The sequence below is a fragment of the Myxocyprinus asiaticus genome, chromosome 47, assembly GCF_019703515.2.
Source record: "Myxocyprinus asiaticus isolate MX2 ecotype Aquarium Trade chromosome 47, UBuf_Myxa_2, whole genome shotgun sequence".
NCBI classification, from domain to species: domain Eukaryota; kingdom Metazoa; phylum Chordata; class Actinopteri; order Cypriniformes; family Catostomidae; genus Myxocyprinus; species Myxocyprinus asiaticus.
Window position 1 is genome coordinate 16,634,001 of NC_059390.1, and position 16,000 is coordinate 16,650,000.

Sequence of the window (16,000 nt, forward strand, 5' to 3'; positions counted from 1 at the left end):
GTAATGAGTCAAAGGTCTTTAGTAAAGTCTTTGTGATACCCTGGTGCATATGGTGTTGTGTTTGTTGCAAAGGTCTTTTGATGACTGTTTGGGTATTGTTCTTGGGTCTCTTTGCAGGTCGTGGTAGAGTTGAGTCGAGGTCAGTACCATGTGTTATTTGATTCCTACAGAGACAATGTTGCAGGAAAGTCATTTCAGACCAGGTGGGTAGCACGTAAAAGAAATTGTGGGATTGGCACAGTTGCCGATGCACCTAATCTCAAAATGGCCAAATATTGACAGATTTATCAGTCAACTGCTGTTGACCTTTAAAAAATGCATGATTGGAAAATAAAAATCTACATATGGTTGTATGCTGCTAGATTCCCAGGCCTTTTTTGCTTCATATACTTGTACCATTTCAGGCTTTGTCTGCCGATGCCCATTGATGTGGTTTACACTTGGGTAAATGGGACAGACACAAACCTGCTGAAGGCTCTCCATGCCATGAGACAGCAGTTGGAAGAGGAACAGAAGGCACTGAGGTACATCACCCCTCCCACTAAACACACACACACAGACAGCAGAGAAAAACCTTTATTTATCTCCATGGGAGAGTTACAATTACAGACATGATTAGCAACGCTCCACATACGAGGGAGTCTAAATGTGACATTGTGTTTTTTTAACCATTGGATTCCTAAATGTATTCGATCATAAAGGAAAAAAGTTTATTTTTGCTTCAAAACAAGTATATAATCATTCCCAATCTCTTTTTCGAGATCTGTCCACTATTTAAAAATACTGTATTAGATATTCCAGAGGTACTTGGTGCATCACCAATTTCATCAGGAATTTTGAATTTAAGTTGTCATAAAATAAATAAAAATTAAATTGACAAATAAAAAAGACAAAAAGAAAATGATGCATAATGGTCAAAGGTAATCACCCACAGTGGTTTAATAGTGACATCACATCATGAATAAGTTTAAAGGACTGTCCAGTATAGTGGACATCATAAATAAAAAGGTTTATAAACATTAAAGGGATAGTTCACCCTAAAACGAAAATGCCATCCCAGATGTGCATGACTTTCTTTCTTCTGCAGAACACAAATTAAGATTTTTAGAAGAATATCTCAGCTCTGTAGGTCAGTACAATACAAGTGAATGGGTGCCAAAATGTTGCCGCTCCAAAAAGGACATAAAGGCAGCATAAAAGTAATACATATCTATATCTTCTGAAGCGATGTGATAGGTGTGGGTGAGAAACAGATCAATATTTAAGTCATTTTTTACTAAACATTCTCCTCCCTGCCCAGTAGGTGGTGATATGCACGAAGAATGCGAATCGCCAAAAACAAAAGAAGAAAAATGTGGAAGTGAAAGTGGAGATTTATAGTAAAAAAGGATTTAAATATTGATCTGTTTCTCACACACACCTATCATATTACTTCTGAAGACATGGATGAATCTACTGGAGACGTATAGATTACTTTTATGCTGGCTTTTTGTGATTTTTGAGCATCAAAGCTTTGGTCACCATTCACTTGCATTGTATAGACCTATAGAGCTTAGATATTCTTCTAAATATCTTCATTTGTGTTATAAAAATGTTCATTTGTCATACACATCTGGGATGGCATGAGGATATAAATGAATGCATTTTCATTTTTGGGTGAACTATCCCTTTAAGAGTTTTTATTTGTTGTTCTTTTAGGGAACGTCTGGGAAAGAATGCATCTGAAATGACCGAAGCTCCTAAAGGAAGGTGAGTGTCTAAAATAAGGACTGTAGAAATGAGTAGAAATTATTTCATTCTCAGCATGATCATGTGCACTGCAGTATGTTAAACACACTGAATACTGTGTGGTTTGAAGGGTTCCTGTTTCTCAGCGAAAAGAGCCTTTTTCACAGCCACATTGTTTTATGCCAACAGCACTTTCCAGTGTTTTAAAAGCAACTGCTGCGTACAGAACATTGTTGTAAATATCTGATTTATTCTCTCTGTTTTAAAGATCAGATCTCGATGAGTACTTTCATTTAGTCTGTATGTCCTTTGATAGGCCAGAATGTCTGCTGTCCCACTGTATCATGGCTCCTGTGCTGGTGCTGGATCCGGCCCTCCCTGCCAACATCACCTTAAAAGAGCTGCCAACTGTTTCAGCTGCTTTCTCGTCTACCAAACAACTCCTACAAGTGGCCAAACCCCTCCATCCTTCCACAAGCGTGTCTGTCCTTCTTTTCCACTCCCATAGCGAAGGTACAGTCATAACTTTACACACACACACATACTGAATTCATATACCGTGGTATTTACAATACATAGAACTTCAAAGAATACCATTATACTACCACGGTACATGTCCCAAAAAACATGGTAATGCCATGGCACTTTTTTTGTTATTGGCTACTTTATAATTCCAGGCCAGTTTATAAAATATGCTTTACAATTTTTAACATAACAATCAGATGAATATTTGGATGGAACAACCCTTGAAATAAATTTAGGCACTGCATAATCCAGCTATAAATGTGAAATGTAACCACTTGATTAGAGTTCAACGTTTATTGCACGTTCACATAACATTAGTCTTTATGTTTTCTACTCTAGCTGAAAAGGCCCAGACAGATGCTGTGAAGAACTCCCTGACACACTCCATCAGCAGAGGTTATTTGGTGAGGAATCTAACTGCTGTTCTATCACTTTCCAGGTTGATAACTGTACACCACCAGAACAAACACTAGCGTTCCCATTTTGTTTCTTTATATGTCATCTTCCCAGCATTGGACGCCAGAAAGCTATGTTGTCAGACGACAGAGTAATCAAGTTGAAATATCCCAGATCCAATCTTGAATGGAAAGCATAAGGGCCAAAAACTAATGCCCTTCTTTCTCATAATGATCATTCCCAGAATAGGGAACTGTGGTTTCTATTGTGGTGCCTGCTGTTTATTGTCTACTCAAGACATTTTACAGTTTGATCACCTTGTTAAAATCATGTTTTGAGCTATGAACACATTACAACTGAGTTTGTGGCACTCACCTTGTGAAACCTCCTGAGTCCAAATGTGATTTTTTTTTTCTTTTCTTTTTTTCCCCACAGACAACTGATAAAGAGGCTCCTGGTTTGGTCCGCATGCACACTCTGGCCTATCTGAGCGGCTTCCCAGGGTCATTAAAGGAAACCGAGCAGCTCAGGGTCAAACTGCCAGCTGTGGTGACCAGTAAAATCAAACAGGTAAAAACCTCACAAACAAGTCAGTTAGGCGGCAGTGTTCAAAATGACCACATGATGGTGCACTAGATTGTAAAATTCATCAGAAACGCTGCTGTGTAATCCCAGCATGAGTCACCTAGTGAACTTTTTAAAGACCTTGTTCCCATCAACACCCCAGACAGTATTACAGAATAGGTCATATGATCTATTACTGGCTATCAGGCAGAATAAGCACTTACAGATGCAAGATTAGATCACACTTCCATAGATTTATGAAATAATAATCAGTGTTTTGTGTTGTAGATCTCATATTTGTTAGGTTGATGTGGTCTCTGTCCTCGGGTCATGTGATAGGAGTTGAAGGTATTCCAGTGACACTCGAGCGCAGTGACAGGGGTAACAGTACAACAACTGTTTGAAATGGCCCGGTGCCAGGGTTTAGATGACCCTCCATCTCTCCTCTATCTCTCCACAGTCACAGTTCTTTCTTTCTGACTTTCTGTCTCTCTTTTTTCTTTCTTTTCTTTCTTTCTGACTTTTCTTTCTTTCTGAGTTTCTTTTTTCTTTTTCTCTTTCTTTTTTCTCTTTTTTTTTTTGTCTGTCTCTTGCTTGCTTTTCTTTCTTTCTCTTTCTTTTTTCTTTCTGTCTCCCTCTTTTCTTTTCTTTCTTTATTTTCTTTTCTTTATTTTCTGACTTTCTGTCTCTTTCTTTCTGTCTCTCTCTTTCTTTCTGACTTTATTTTCTTTCTTTCTGTCACTTGCTTGCATTTCTGTCTGTCTGTCTCTCTTTCTTTCTGGCTTTTCTTTTTTGTCTTGCTGCTTTTCTTTCTTTTTCTTTTTCTCTATTTTTTTCTCTCTTTCTTTCTTTCTGTCTGTCTGTCTCTCTCTTTTCTTTCTTTCTGACTTTATTTTCTTTCTGTCACTTGCTTGCATTTCTGTCTGTTTGTCTGTCTCTTTCTTTCTTTCTGGCGTTTCTTTTGTCTTTCTTGCTGCTTTTCTTTCTTTCTTTTCTTTCTTTTCTGACTTTCTGTCTCTCTTTTCTTTCTTTCTTTCTTTCTGTCTCTCTCTTTCTTTCTGACTTTATTTTCTTTCTTTCTGTCACTTGCTTGCATTTCTGTCTGTCTGTCTCTCTTTCTTTCTGGCTTATTTTTTTGTCTTGCTGCTTTTCTTTCTTTTTCTCTATTTTTTTCTTTCTTTCTGTCTTTCTGTCTGTCTCTCTCTTTTCTTTCTTTCTGTCACTTGCTTGCATTTCTGTCTGTTTGTCTGTCTCTTTTCTTTCTTTCTGGTGTTTCTTTTTTGTCTTTCTTGCTGCTTTTCTTTTCTTTTTTCTCTTTTCTCGTTCGTTTCTTTTTCTCCTTTTTTTCTTTCTGTCTGTTTCTTTCTTGCTTGCTTTTCTTTCTTTTCTCTTTCTTTCTGTCTCCCTCTTTTCTTTCTGTCTGTCTTTATTTTCTTTATTTCTTTCTTTCTGTCACTTGCTTGTCTGTCTGTCTCTCGTTCTTTCTGGCTTTTTGTTTTTTGTATTCTTGCTGCTTTTCTTTTTCTCTATTTTTTCTCTCTCTTTTTCTTTTTTCTTTCTGTCACTTGCTTGCATTTCTGTCTGTCTGTCTGTCTCTTTCTTTCTTTCTGGCTTTTCTTTTTTGTCTTTCTTGCTGCTTTTCTTTTTCTTTTCTCTTTTTTTCTTTTTTCTCCTTTTTTCTTTCTGTCTGTATTTTTCTTGCTTGCTTTTTTTTCTTTTTCTCTTAAGTTTTTTTCTTTTTCTTTCTTTTCTTTCTGTCTTGTCTTGTCTTGGCTTGCTTGCTATTTGGTATCACTGTGCTATTGTATTTATAGTGCATGTTAGCCTGTTAGCAATGTTGATGATAGCTCTCCCTTGACCTCTGTCAAATGCACACACAGTTACACAATAAATACTGTCAGTGGTGTGTGTGTATCAGCGAGCAAAAGGATGCATTAAAATGTAATGAAAATGTAGTTTCTAATAATACATTTACTAAAGATAAACTGCTGTGGCTGTCTGCTGCCTTCAGTTGACATGTGAGAAGTCATAAAAGTTGTTTTAGAGGAAACCTGATCTGACAAACATTCATTATCAGAGGAGCTTTGGCTGCGCTCTGGCCGTAACAGGGCTGCTGGAATTCCTCTCAAACCTTCCAGACAGAGGAAAAGGAAATAAAGATTGCCATTTTTGGAAGAATGATAGTAGATCTACTCAATATTATGTACTAGGCGTTTGTGTATGAATGTATAAAATACTAGTGGCATATTCTGTCTGTCTTTTCATGTAGAAATAAATAAAATAAAAAAAACCTCAATGCATCTATACATAATTGCATAAATACCCACGTTCACACCTCTGGCACCAAGTATGAAAGTTATTCCCCCAGTCATAAAGCCATGGGGGACACTCTGTGTGTCAGAGTGACTGTGGATGATCTTAGAATAGTGAGCTTTGTGTCTGTCTAGGGGTGAGCTCCCTTCTCACCTTCTTCTCTCCCTTAAAGGGATAGTTAAGTTCTGTCATCACTTATGCACCCTCATATTGTATAACTTTCTTTTGTTTGGGTTCGTCTATATTCATTATAATTAACTTTATATAAAAACAATAGAATTCTAGTGTACGTCTTCATTTAGACAGTTAAGTAAGCATGTCTGTGTATGTGTGTGTGTTTCTCAGTTGCAGCTGTACTCTGAGGCCAGCATCGCTTTGCTCCACCTGAACAGCGCTCAGGATTTCACTGATCTCACCCAGCAGGCCAAGAAGAACCTGACGCTGGACGGGAAAGAACTAACAGTCAGCCCAGCGTATCTGTTCTGGGACCTGAGTGCCATCTCACAGGTAGACATGTCACTCCAGTATCACTGCCAATTTTGCGTGTAAAAATGAATAAATGGAGTGAATGAATGACAGCTGCACAAATACGAGCATAACTTGATAATAGATGATCATCCGCTCTTTCAGTCCAAGCAGGATGAAGATGTGTCTGCCAGTCGCTTTGAAGATAACGAGGAATTGCGCTATTCACTGCGCTCTATCGAGAGACATGCACCCTGGGTGCGGCACGTCTTTATTGTGACTAATGGGCAGATCCCATCCTGGCTTAACCTGGATAATCCACGAGTTTCTGTGGTTACCCACCAGGTGAGCTCTGCAAAGCCTTTGATGTTTGGCAGTGCCACAGTGTTATTGTCACAAAATGTCTTTTTTAGAATTTAAATGTAGTTTTTGGGATGGATGTGAGGGTTCCTTTTGAATAATGGAAAACATGTGAGCTCCGAAAAGGTGTGCTGGGATGCAGGCTGATACAAATAATTAATGACAGAAATTATTAGCATTTATTGTGGTATATTGATACATCTTTGTTTTTAGGAAATTACTGGCAAGATCTTTTATGTCAAGTTGTAATTTGTGCTTGCTGTCTCTCAGGACATTTTTCTGAACCAGTCCCAACTTCCTACATTCAGTTCTCCTGCCATTGAGACCCATATACACCGAATCCCAGGACTCTCACAAAAGTTTATCTACCTCAATGATGATGTCATGTTCGGTAAGGAGGTGTGGCCCGATGACTTCTACAGTCACTCCAAAGGTCAAAAGGTCAGAAAGACTGCCACTGAATTCACTGAAATATAACAGCCATGTATAACATGTAGCTTAGTAGTCTGAAACAAATAATGATTTATGTCTGACGAACACCTTTGATATACTCCGCATTCACAGGTGTATCTCACCTGGCCTGTTCCAAACTGCGCCGATGGCTGCCCAGGCTCCTGGATCAAAGATGGCTACTGCGACAAGGCCTGCAATAACTCGGCCTGTGACTGGGATGGAGGAGACTGTCAAGGTGCTTTAACACTTTCATTTACATTTACATGTATGCATTTGGCACATGCTTTTATCCAAGCAGCATACAGTGCATTCAGAGAATTGATTCAGTATGAAATGTTGATATTTTTCTGGCTTATAATTTTCAAATGAATGTTTGGGCTCGAGTTTCTCGTTCAATCCTCTCATCTGTTCCATCATTTCTTGTTTTCTATGTCAGGTGCTGCAGGCAGCAGTCGTTTTGGAGGAGGCATAGGTGGCGGTTCTGTGATTGGAGGCGGGCAACCTTGGCAGTTGGCAGGTGGCCTAGGAGGGCTGGGGGGCCTGTCCTTCTGTAACCAGGGCTGTGCTAACTCTTGGTTAGCCGATAAGTTCTGTGACCAAGCATGCAACGTTCTTGCCTGTGGGTTTGATGTGGGTGACTGCGGACAAGGTGAGTGAGTATTTTTTTTTAAATTACACACTGAAATCCCTAATAAGTTGACTACTTAATTGTTTGAGTAAACTTGTTCCCTTTATTGAATTGAGTAATGGCATCTCCAAAACTTGTGTAAATAAGTTCACTTAACTTTGTGTTCAGATAGAATAAACTTAACTACTTAAGTTAGTATTAAGGTAGACTATTTACTCAGATTTGCTATTTAAATGTTGTTGTTTCAACTTAATTTGAATTGAATGGACTCAAATTTAGATCATACAGTAGCACAGCTTCAATAATGAAGATTATAACTGATTCTAGGTCAGTCGTGCATAGACACCTGTACTTTAGTTGCACATGCACAAGGAGAACTGAGATAGTGTGAACAGGGTCCAACTTGACCAAAGGGGACACAGATCACCCTAATTGTGACATTACACAAAACAACTATTTACAACAAAACATCATAAAAACTACAACAAAAGAGCTAAAATGAATGAATTCTTAATAACAACCATTTAAATGTCCCCATAAGTTCCCTTTGACCAAGGAAACATAGTTAAATAATTCAAGCGCATGGCATTGTGGGTATTTTGCATAGCCTCAGTTTTTTACTCAATAGTATGAGTTATTAACACTTAAATATAAAAACTATGAGTTTTTTACGAATAAGTTCAAGGAACTTAGATATTTGAGTTATGAGCCCACAACTTGACATTTCAAGTGATATTTACAGTACTGACAACATTAGGGTTTACAGTACAAGCTTTCCATGATCACGGAAAAGCTGGAAATATCAGGAAATGTTAAAATTGTGATTTTCAGGCTCGAGGAAATCATGGAAATTAATAGAATCTTTAAAAAGTAATGGAAGTTTCTATTGTGAATATATTTTTTCTAGTATTACTCAGCTCTAAAATATTTTATTGGCTAGAAATTGGTCTTTGTATCCCAGATGCAAAATCCCTATACAGTAATTACGAAAAAATGGGAAAAGTCATGGAAAGTCAGTCGTCAAAACCCTGTAATTACTTGCTTATGGAATTTTACCAAGCCTATCAATGTTTGATTTGGAATTAAATTATTTTGAATACATTTCTTTGTGCTTTCTTCAGATAATTTCAACCAGCTCCACCGTGTCATCCTCCAGAAAAGCCAGACACACTACACCCTGCCTCAGGGAGAACTCCGGCCATACTTTTGCTTCTCAGGCATGGCCAACCGTGTGTCAGAGGCTCAGGTTGGTGATAGCCCAGCAGTCCGTCACACTTCTGTCGCCAACAAATGGAAGACCATCCACCTACTGCTGCTGCCTGGACACAATGCCACCCAGATCCAGTACAACATCACTTTCCAGGGCACCGACAACCAGGACTTCACCATGATCTTCTCTGTTGCTGTGGATACCCGAGAATTCCCCAAGTCTAATGTGTCCAAACCTGTTCAGGAGAAGAATGAGCTTGCACCTGAACCAACCGTGGTGACCCCAGAACCAGAGGTCCACTTTGAAGACGTTGCCAAAGAAAAACAGGGCCCTAGAGTTAGAGAGAAGACCCTTGGCGAGATAGAGACTGTGCAGGTGCCTGCGTTAAACGAATCTCTTTTGCTTGAGGAAGTGAAGGTTGAGTTACGGAAACTAAATGAGAAGCTAAAATTGGGTGATATCACCATTAAAGGCTATAATTTGACCAAAGCTGTGCTGTTGGAGCCCTACAAGCACAAAGCTCAGCTTTCACTAAACAAAAAATACCCTGCAGAGAAGCAGCACCAGAGCAAAGAACAAAACAAAGGAAATTTATCCAGTACACAGCAGGTAGAGAAGGCGGCAAGGGTGAAAAGAGCACATGAAGACCCAGGAGTGGAGAAACATGACCAAATAAAAGTCTTGCCATCTCTTATTCCAGTCCAGATTGATGGGGTTACTCCCAAAGCTCAATCTCGATTGGTTGGCATGGAGAAACTTCACTCGTCTAAGCTCCTCAACACCCTGGTGGGGAACATGTCCAAAGAGAGAGGTCCAGAAAATGAAGCCCACATCCGGGGGCGGCCCATGAGCCGTAAACTCCAGCACTACACCAGCTCAGACCGTGGCTTCCTTCCATGGGAGAGGAGAAAGTTCTTTCAGGATCTGTTGGAGGTGAGATGTGTATAACAGCAGTGTAGGTTACATTCGCCAATATGAATGTAGTTTGTCCCACTCTGTATGTGCCTCCTTTGCGCTTAATAGGAAGAGGAACGTCTGGAGAGAGAGCTTCAGTATACAGCTGATAGTGCCGCCTATGGCAGGAGGTTACAGGACACTTTCGCAGACTCACTCCGCTATGTCAACAGACTCTTGAATGCTCAGTTCGGCTTCACCTCTCGCAAAGTGCCCGCTCACATGCCTCACATGGTTGACAGGCTCATCATGCAGGAGCTGCAGGACATGTAAGAGTCACAACACACACTCAGACATTACATCTGTCAAAGCAATGCCATTTTAGGAATGGGCTAAATTAATTTAGGAAATAGTTAGACTGGAGCGTTGGGTTGCAGGAGTGCTAAAATGCACTATAGTAAAGGCTATTTCTTACCTGTTCATCATGCTACTGAAGATATCACTGCACACCACCCATCGAATACCGTTCTGTTGTTGTTTACTTGTCAGGGACTATATCCAATATCATTTTTTCCTTTTCTTTCTGTACTTTACTGTCATCCATCCATCCATCCAGTTTACCTCAGGAGTTTGATAAGACCTCATCTCATCGTGTGCGTCACTCTGAGGACATGCAGTTCGCCTTCTCTTATTTCTACTTCCTAATGAGTGCAGTGCAGCATCTCAATATATCGGAAGTGTTTGATGAAATCGACACGGATCACTCCGGCGTGCTGTCCGACCGCGAGATCCGCACACTGGCCACACGCATCCATGAACTCCCCTTAAGTCTTCAGGTATGCACCACCTTTCCATCACAGTGTGGTGAGAATGACATGATTTACCCAAGCCCTGATTGTTATCAGTTTTTCATGGATATGTGTCAAAATGTGATTCCAAAAGCAGATGTAGAAAAGGAAGTAAGAATGAGCTCATATTGCATTAGAAAAGGCAAATGAACACAAGATTTGTAACCACAAACCTCTGTCATCACCATATGTTCATGCTTCTTTAAGATGCTGTAAGTGATTTTAGCCTTTCTGGATCTTCCACCAGACCAGTCTTTGAATTAGCCACGCCCCCTCTTTTCAAAACCCCTCTCAAAAAATGCACACACACACAATAGAGAATGTGTTGGAGCAGATGGAGGGGGGAGGTCTGACCCTGAGCATTGCGCAGGAGCAGGACACCGTACTGGCACTTATATGAACATATAAGGGTTACCATTGTGAAAACGCACAATAATAGACAAGCAGAAAGTCTTTAGATTAGCTAAACAAACAATCTGACTCAGGACATCTTTTCCCCCACTGTTTACCCAGACTAGGGCTGTTACAGAGACAGGTGTGATATTTCATGGCACCTATTTCAGAGATATTTGACAGGTAATAGCGGCGTTTTCTGCATCTCATTTCATAAAAAAGAAAAAAAAAAATCACTTAGAGCACCTCTAATGGAATCAATTTCAGTCAAATATGTATATAACATAAAAACATAGGAAGTGTTTTGTCAAATGCTGTTGCACACATATGTAAATCACAATACACAAATATATATATAATAGTTTAATGTCACTGTGTGCTTTTTTTTTTTTTAAACAATGTTTTGAGGAGAGGATATCTTGTCTCTGTTACTATAAACAGGATTTGACCAATCTCGAGCAGATGCTCATAAACTGTTCGAAGACTCTTCCATCCAACCTCACACAACTCCACTTTATCAGCTCCACCCAGGAGGCCTATTATGACCCCAGCATGGTGAGAACCACCTTCTTAAGTAAGGGATAATACAATCAACCAGTTGTTATCGCAAAATAGACCCAGACAGGGTGATCATCCTAAAGTGGTTTATTTTACGATAACAACCAGCTGACTGTACATTATCCCACTTATTACATGGCTACTAAGCATATATATACTGTGTGTGTGTATATATATATATATATATATATATATATATGGACAAAAAATGTTGTTTTGCTTTGAAATTATGTAATTATATGAGAAGAAATTAAATGCTGAACAGCTGACATCCGCTTTGCATCGGAGTTCTGTTGGTGTTTATTTTGTAATTAATGAACGTCTGACTCCTCATTATGCATCTTATTACAAGGCTACTTGCCAAATAAATAAATAAATGCACATGAAACATTGATTTGAGTTGAAATAATTTTATTAACTTACTTGTAGAGATCGCACAGTGATCCGAGAAGAAGGAAAGATGACTCGCAATACCTGAATGAGTGGTCTGATACGTCTTAATCCCTGGATATGCGGTTGTTACTCAGAAATAACAGACAGCTAGATGGCGCCATTGACCAATCAGATTTGAGTATTCCAGAGAGCCATGTAATGAGTCTTAATAATATTCGGAAAGATGAGGATAACCAGGGTACCTCTTTACGATACATTTTTTCAAGTTAATGTTAGTTAATGCATTAAGGATCATGAACTAACACAATATTTTGGACAATATGAACATTTAATCATTTTTACAGCATACTGTATATTTATGTTGCTTAGTGTTCATTTTTAAATATACTATTGCTCATTATTAGTTCAAAATTAATGTTAAAGTATAAAAATTTTAATGTAAAAAAATGTCGGTCTACAGGATGTTGAAATCAACTAATCAAATGCTTGAATGATGCTTATATAATTAATGAATGCTTAATAAGTATTGTTCATTATTAGTTAGTTCAACTATTACATTAACTAGTTTTAATATACACAGCCTTGCTGTAAAGTGTTACTGCTACCAGTCTAATATCACATAGACTGAAAATCACAATATCAAACTGAACAGTGATCATTTGGACACCGTTATATCGTCCATAGCTTTTGGCTGTTGGCATTCAGAGGTTTGCATTTAGAAAACATTTCATATTATCAGTTTTTGTATCTGTGGATTTGTTGGTACTATTAATAAAATATGTGTTTTGATCTGTGTGCAGCCGCCTGTCACAAAAGATCTAGTCATCAACTGCAAATCCATCACAGAGAGGATACACAAAGCCTTTAGGGTCCAGAATAAATACAAGTAGGCTTCATTACCTGCCCAAAAAAACACACACACTTCAGCTGTACCACTTCAGTAACTGGATTAGTGATGCAGGCTTATGTTCTCTTTTAGGTTTGAAATAATGGGGGAGGAGGAGATCGCATTTAAGATGATACGGACCAATGTCTCACATGTAGTGGGACAGCTGGATGACATCAGGAAGAACCCGAGGTATATGCACAGGTTTTGGTTTAATGTAATACATTTTTTTTCAATACTTTTTTTATTGTTTTCAATTCCAAAAAAATACATAACAGAATAAAGAACATAAAATATCACACAAGAACACCCCCTGCGCTCAAATGAGACCACATACTATGAAAACAAAAATAAAGTACTCTAAACTTCAACTTTTTAGACCTGTTAATTAATATGTTACACTGACCAGTTCAGATGTATAAGACCTTGTTTATGAAACTGTGGTTTATATCTTTGTATTGTGGTTTAGTTCAGTTCAGATACGGTTTAGTGGAATTCGCCATTCAAATTTAACCTTATGATTTGAATTTCCCTCATGAATTGAACTTCCCTTTAGACTTGTCATACCACTGTTTACTGTAAATTATAGTTTTCTTTCATTTTAAGATGAGGTTTAGTGATGACTTTCACTCTTTTATTTAATCCATAGGAAGTTTATCTGCTTGAATGACAACATTGACCACAGCCATAAGGATGCCAGCACTGTTAAAGCAGTACTGAGGGACTTCTATGAGTCCATGTTCCCACTGCCCTCTCAATTTGAGCTGCCTAGAGAGTACAGAAACAGGTTCCTCCACATGTCAGAGCTACAGGAGTGGTAAGAATTCAGTCACAAGTGGGTTATATTTGAAATGTGAAACAAAAATGTGAAGAAATACACCAAACTTAAATTGTTTAAGTTGCACAATCCAGCTAGACTTTGTTTGTAAAAAGAGGAAAAAATAGCTCAACATTTGACGAAGCTGTTAAACACGTACAAACAAGTAAATCCGGTTTGAATACATACCACAGGTTGTATTATCGGACAGATCAGGTCTGGCCAGTTCTGATATGAATAGTTTTGTGAAACTGTCAGAAGATAGAGCTTCTAACAGTTGAATATGAAACAGAAACAGGCACTTCATCTGGGTTGATAATTTTTTATTTTTTTTTTAAATGATAAAAATGTTATCATGCCCCCTGACCTGTAAGTATATCCTGTTTGAACTAATTTTGCGTATTTCCTCAAGCAATTTCTAAGCTGTTCTTGGATTCAAAAAGACATGTTTTTGTTCGGAAGTTTAACTGCTTTTAACATGACACGACATCTTAAAACGCTGTGCTCTTGGCACTAGACACTGGAATAAAAGTAAGATGTGATGCAGCAGCCAAAAACTTCTATTTAGCATGTGTACATTGACCAACAGTTAAAACTAAAAGCAGACAGAATGCCATAATGCATCCTGTGTAAATGTCCCCGAAGTCTTCCTAGTGCAGATTTTCAAACGTGATTGCAAAATGGATTGCTGTGGCCTGTAAGCCAGTGATAGGCTTAATTATGTCCAATAAGATAAAAAAATGTAACTAAGTATAGAGTAATAATATAGAAATAAAAAATTAAATGCTTTATTTGATCGCAAAGATAATGTAAAGTCCTTTGACGAGGGCTTTTCTCAGCAAATTATCATACAGGTGCATCTCAATAAATTAGAATGTCGTGGAAAAGTTCATTTATTTCAGTAATTCAACTCAAATTGTGAAACTCGTGTATTAAATAAATTCAGTGCACACAGACTGAAGTAGTTTAAGTCTTTGGTTCTTTTAATTGTGATGATTTTGGCTCACATTTAACAAAAATCCACCAATTCACTATCTCAAAAAATTAGAATACATCATAAGACCAATAAAAAAACATTTTTAGTGAATTGTTGGCCTTCTGGAAAGTATGTTCATTTACTGTATATGTACTCAATACTTGGTAGGGGCTCCTTTTGCTTTAATTACTGCCTCAATTCGGCGTGGCATGGAGGCGATCAGTTTGTGGCACTGCTGAGGTGGTATGGAAGCCCAGGTTTCTTTGACAGTGGCCTTCAGCTCATCTGCATTTTTTGGTCTCTTGTTTCTCATTTTCCTCTTGACAATACCCCATAGATTCTCTATGGGGTTCAGGTCTGGTGAGTTTGCTGGCCAGTCAAGCACACCAACACCATGGTCATTTAACCAACTTTTGGTGCTTTTGGCAGTGTGGGCAAGTGCCAAATCCTGCTGGAAAATGAAATCAGCATCTTTAAAAAGCTGGTCAGCAGAAGGAAGCATGAAGTGCTCCAAAATGTCTTGGTAAACGGGTGCAGTGACTTTGGTTTTCAAAAAACACAATGGACCAACACCAGCAGATGACATTGCACCCCAAATCATCACAGACTGTGGAAACTTAACACTGGACTTCAAGCAACTTGGGCTATGAGCTTCTCCACCCTTCCTCCAGACTCTAGGACCTTGGTTTCCAAATGAAATACAAAACTTGCTCTCATCTGAAAAGAGGACTTTGGACCACTGGGCAACAGTCAAGTTCTTCTTCTCCTTAGCCCAGGTAAGACGCCTCTGACGTTGTCTGTGGTTCAGGAGTGGCTTAACAAGAGGAATACGACAACTGTAGCCAAATTCCTTGACACGTCTGTGTGTGATGGCTCTTGATGCCTTGACCCCAGCCTCAGTCCATTCCTTGTGAAGTTCACCCAAATTCTTGAATCGATTTTGCTTGACAATCCTCATAAGGCTGTGGTTCTCTCGGTTGGTTGTGCATCTTTTTCTTCCACACTTTTTCCTTCCACTCAACTTTCTGTTAACATGCTTGGATACAGCACTCTGTGAACAGCCAGCTTCTTTGGCAATGAATGTTTGTGGCTTACCCTCCTTGTGAAGGGTGTCAATGATTGTCTTCTGGACAACTGTCAGATCAGCAGTCTTCCCCATGATTGTGTAGCCTAGTGAACCAAACTGAGAGACCATTTTGAAGGCTCAGGAAACCTTTGCAGGTGTTTTGAGTTGATTAGCTGATTGGCATGTCACCATATTCTAATTTTTTGAGATAGTGAATTGGTGGGTTTTTGTTAAATGTGAGCCAAAATCATCACAATTAAAAGAACCAAAGACTTAAACTACTTCAGTCTGTGTGCACTGAATTTATTTAATACACGAGTTTCACAATTTGAGTTGAATTACTGAAATAAATGAACTTTTCCACGACATTCTAATTTATTGAGATGCACCTGTATATGTGATTGTTTGCGATTCATCTAATTCTTTATATATACTACTGTGCAAAAGTCTTGAGACAAATGTTTTTATGAAATGTGCTAAGATGGTTATTCATATCTTCAGCTTTAGTGTCAATAGAAAATATACAT

The 16,000-nt window shown here is 38.5% G+C and overlaps 1 protein-coding gene across 1 annotated transcript in view; it reads left to right on the top strand.

Annotated features, from left to right (window-relative positions):
• LOC127436882 (N-acetylglucosamine-1-phosphotransferase subunits alpha/beta-like) overlaps positions 1-16,000 on the top strand; it is a 29,543-nt gene that overhangs the window by 470 nt on the left and 13,073 nt on the right. Inside the window, exons 2-19 of the mRNA XM_051691363.1 lie at positions 118-203; positions 405-524; positions 1,699-1,749; positions 2,045-2,241; positions 2,593-2,657; positions 3,085-3,219; positions 5,872-6,033; positions 6,157-6,336; positions 6,622-6,792; positions 6,916-7,039; positions 7,241-7,453; positions 8,554-9,575; positions 9,666-9,865; positions 10,153-10,372; positions 11,219-11,332; positions 12,529-12,614; positions 12,708-12,806; positions 13,264-13,431. Coding sequence (XP_051547323.1) covers positions 118-203; positions 405-524; positions 1,699-1,749; positions 2,045-2,241; positions 2,593-2,657; positions 3,085-3,219; positions 5,872-6,033; positions 6,157-6,336; positions 6,622-6,792; positions 6,916-7,039; positions 7,241-7,453; positions 8,554-9,575; positions 9,666-9,865; positions 10,153-10,372; positions 11,219-11,332; positions 12,529-12,614; positions 12,708-12,806; positions 13,264-13,431 — 3,413 coding nt within the window. The remainder of the gene's footprint in view (positions 1-117; positions 204-404; positions 525-1,698; positions 1,750-2,044; positions 2,242-2,592; positions 2,658-3,084; positions 3,220-5,871; positions 6,034-6,156; positions 6,337-6,621; positions 6,793-6,915; positions 7,040-7,240; positions 7,454-8,553; positions 9,576-9,665; positions 9,866-10,152; positions 10,373-11,218; positions 11,333-12,528; positions 12,615-12,707; positions 12,807-13,263; positions 13,432-16,000) is intronic.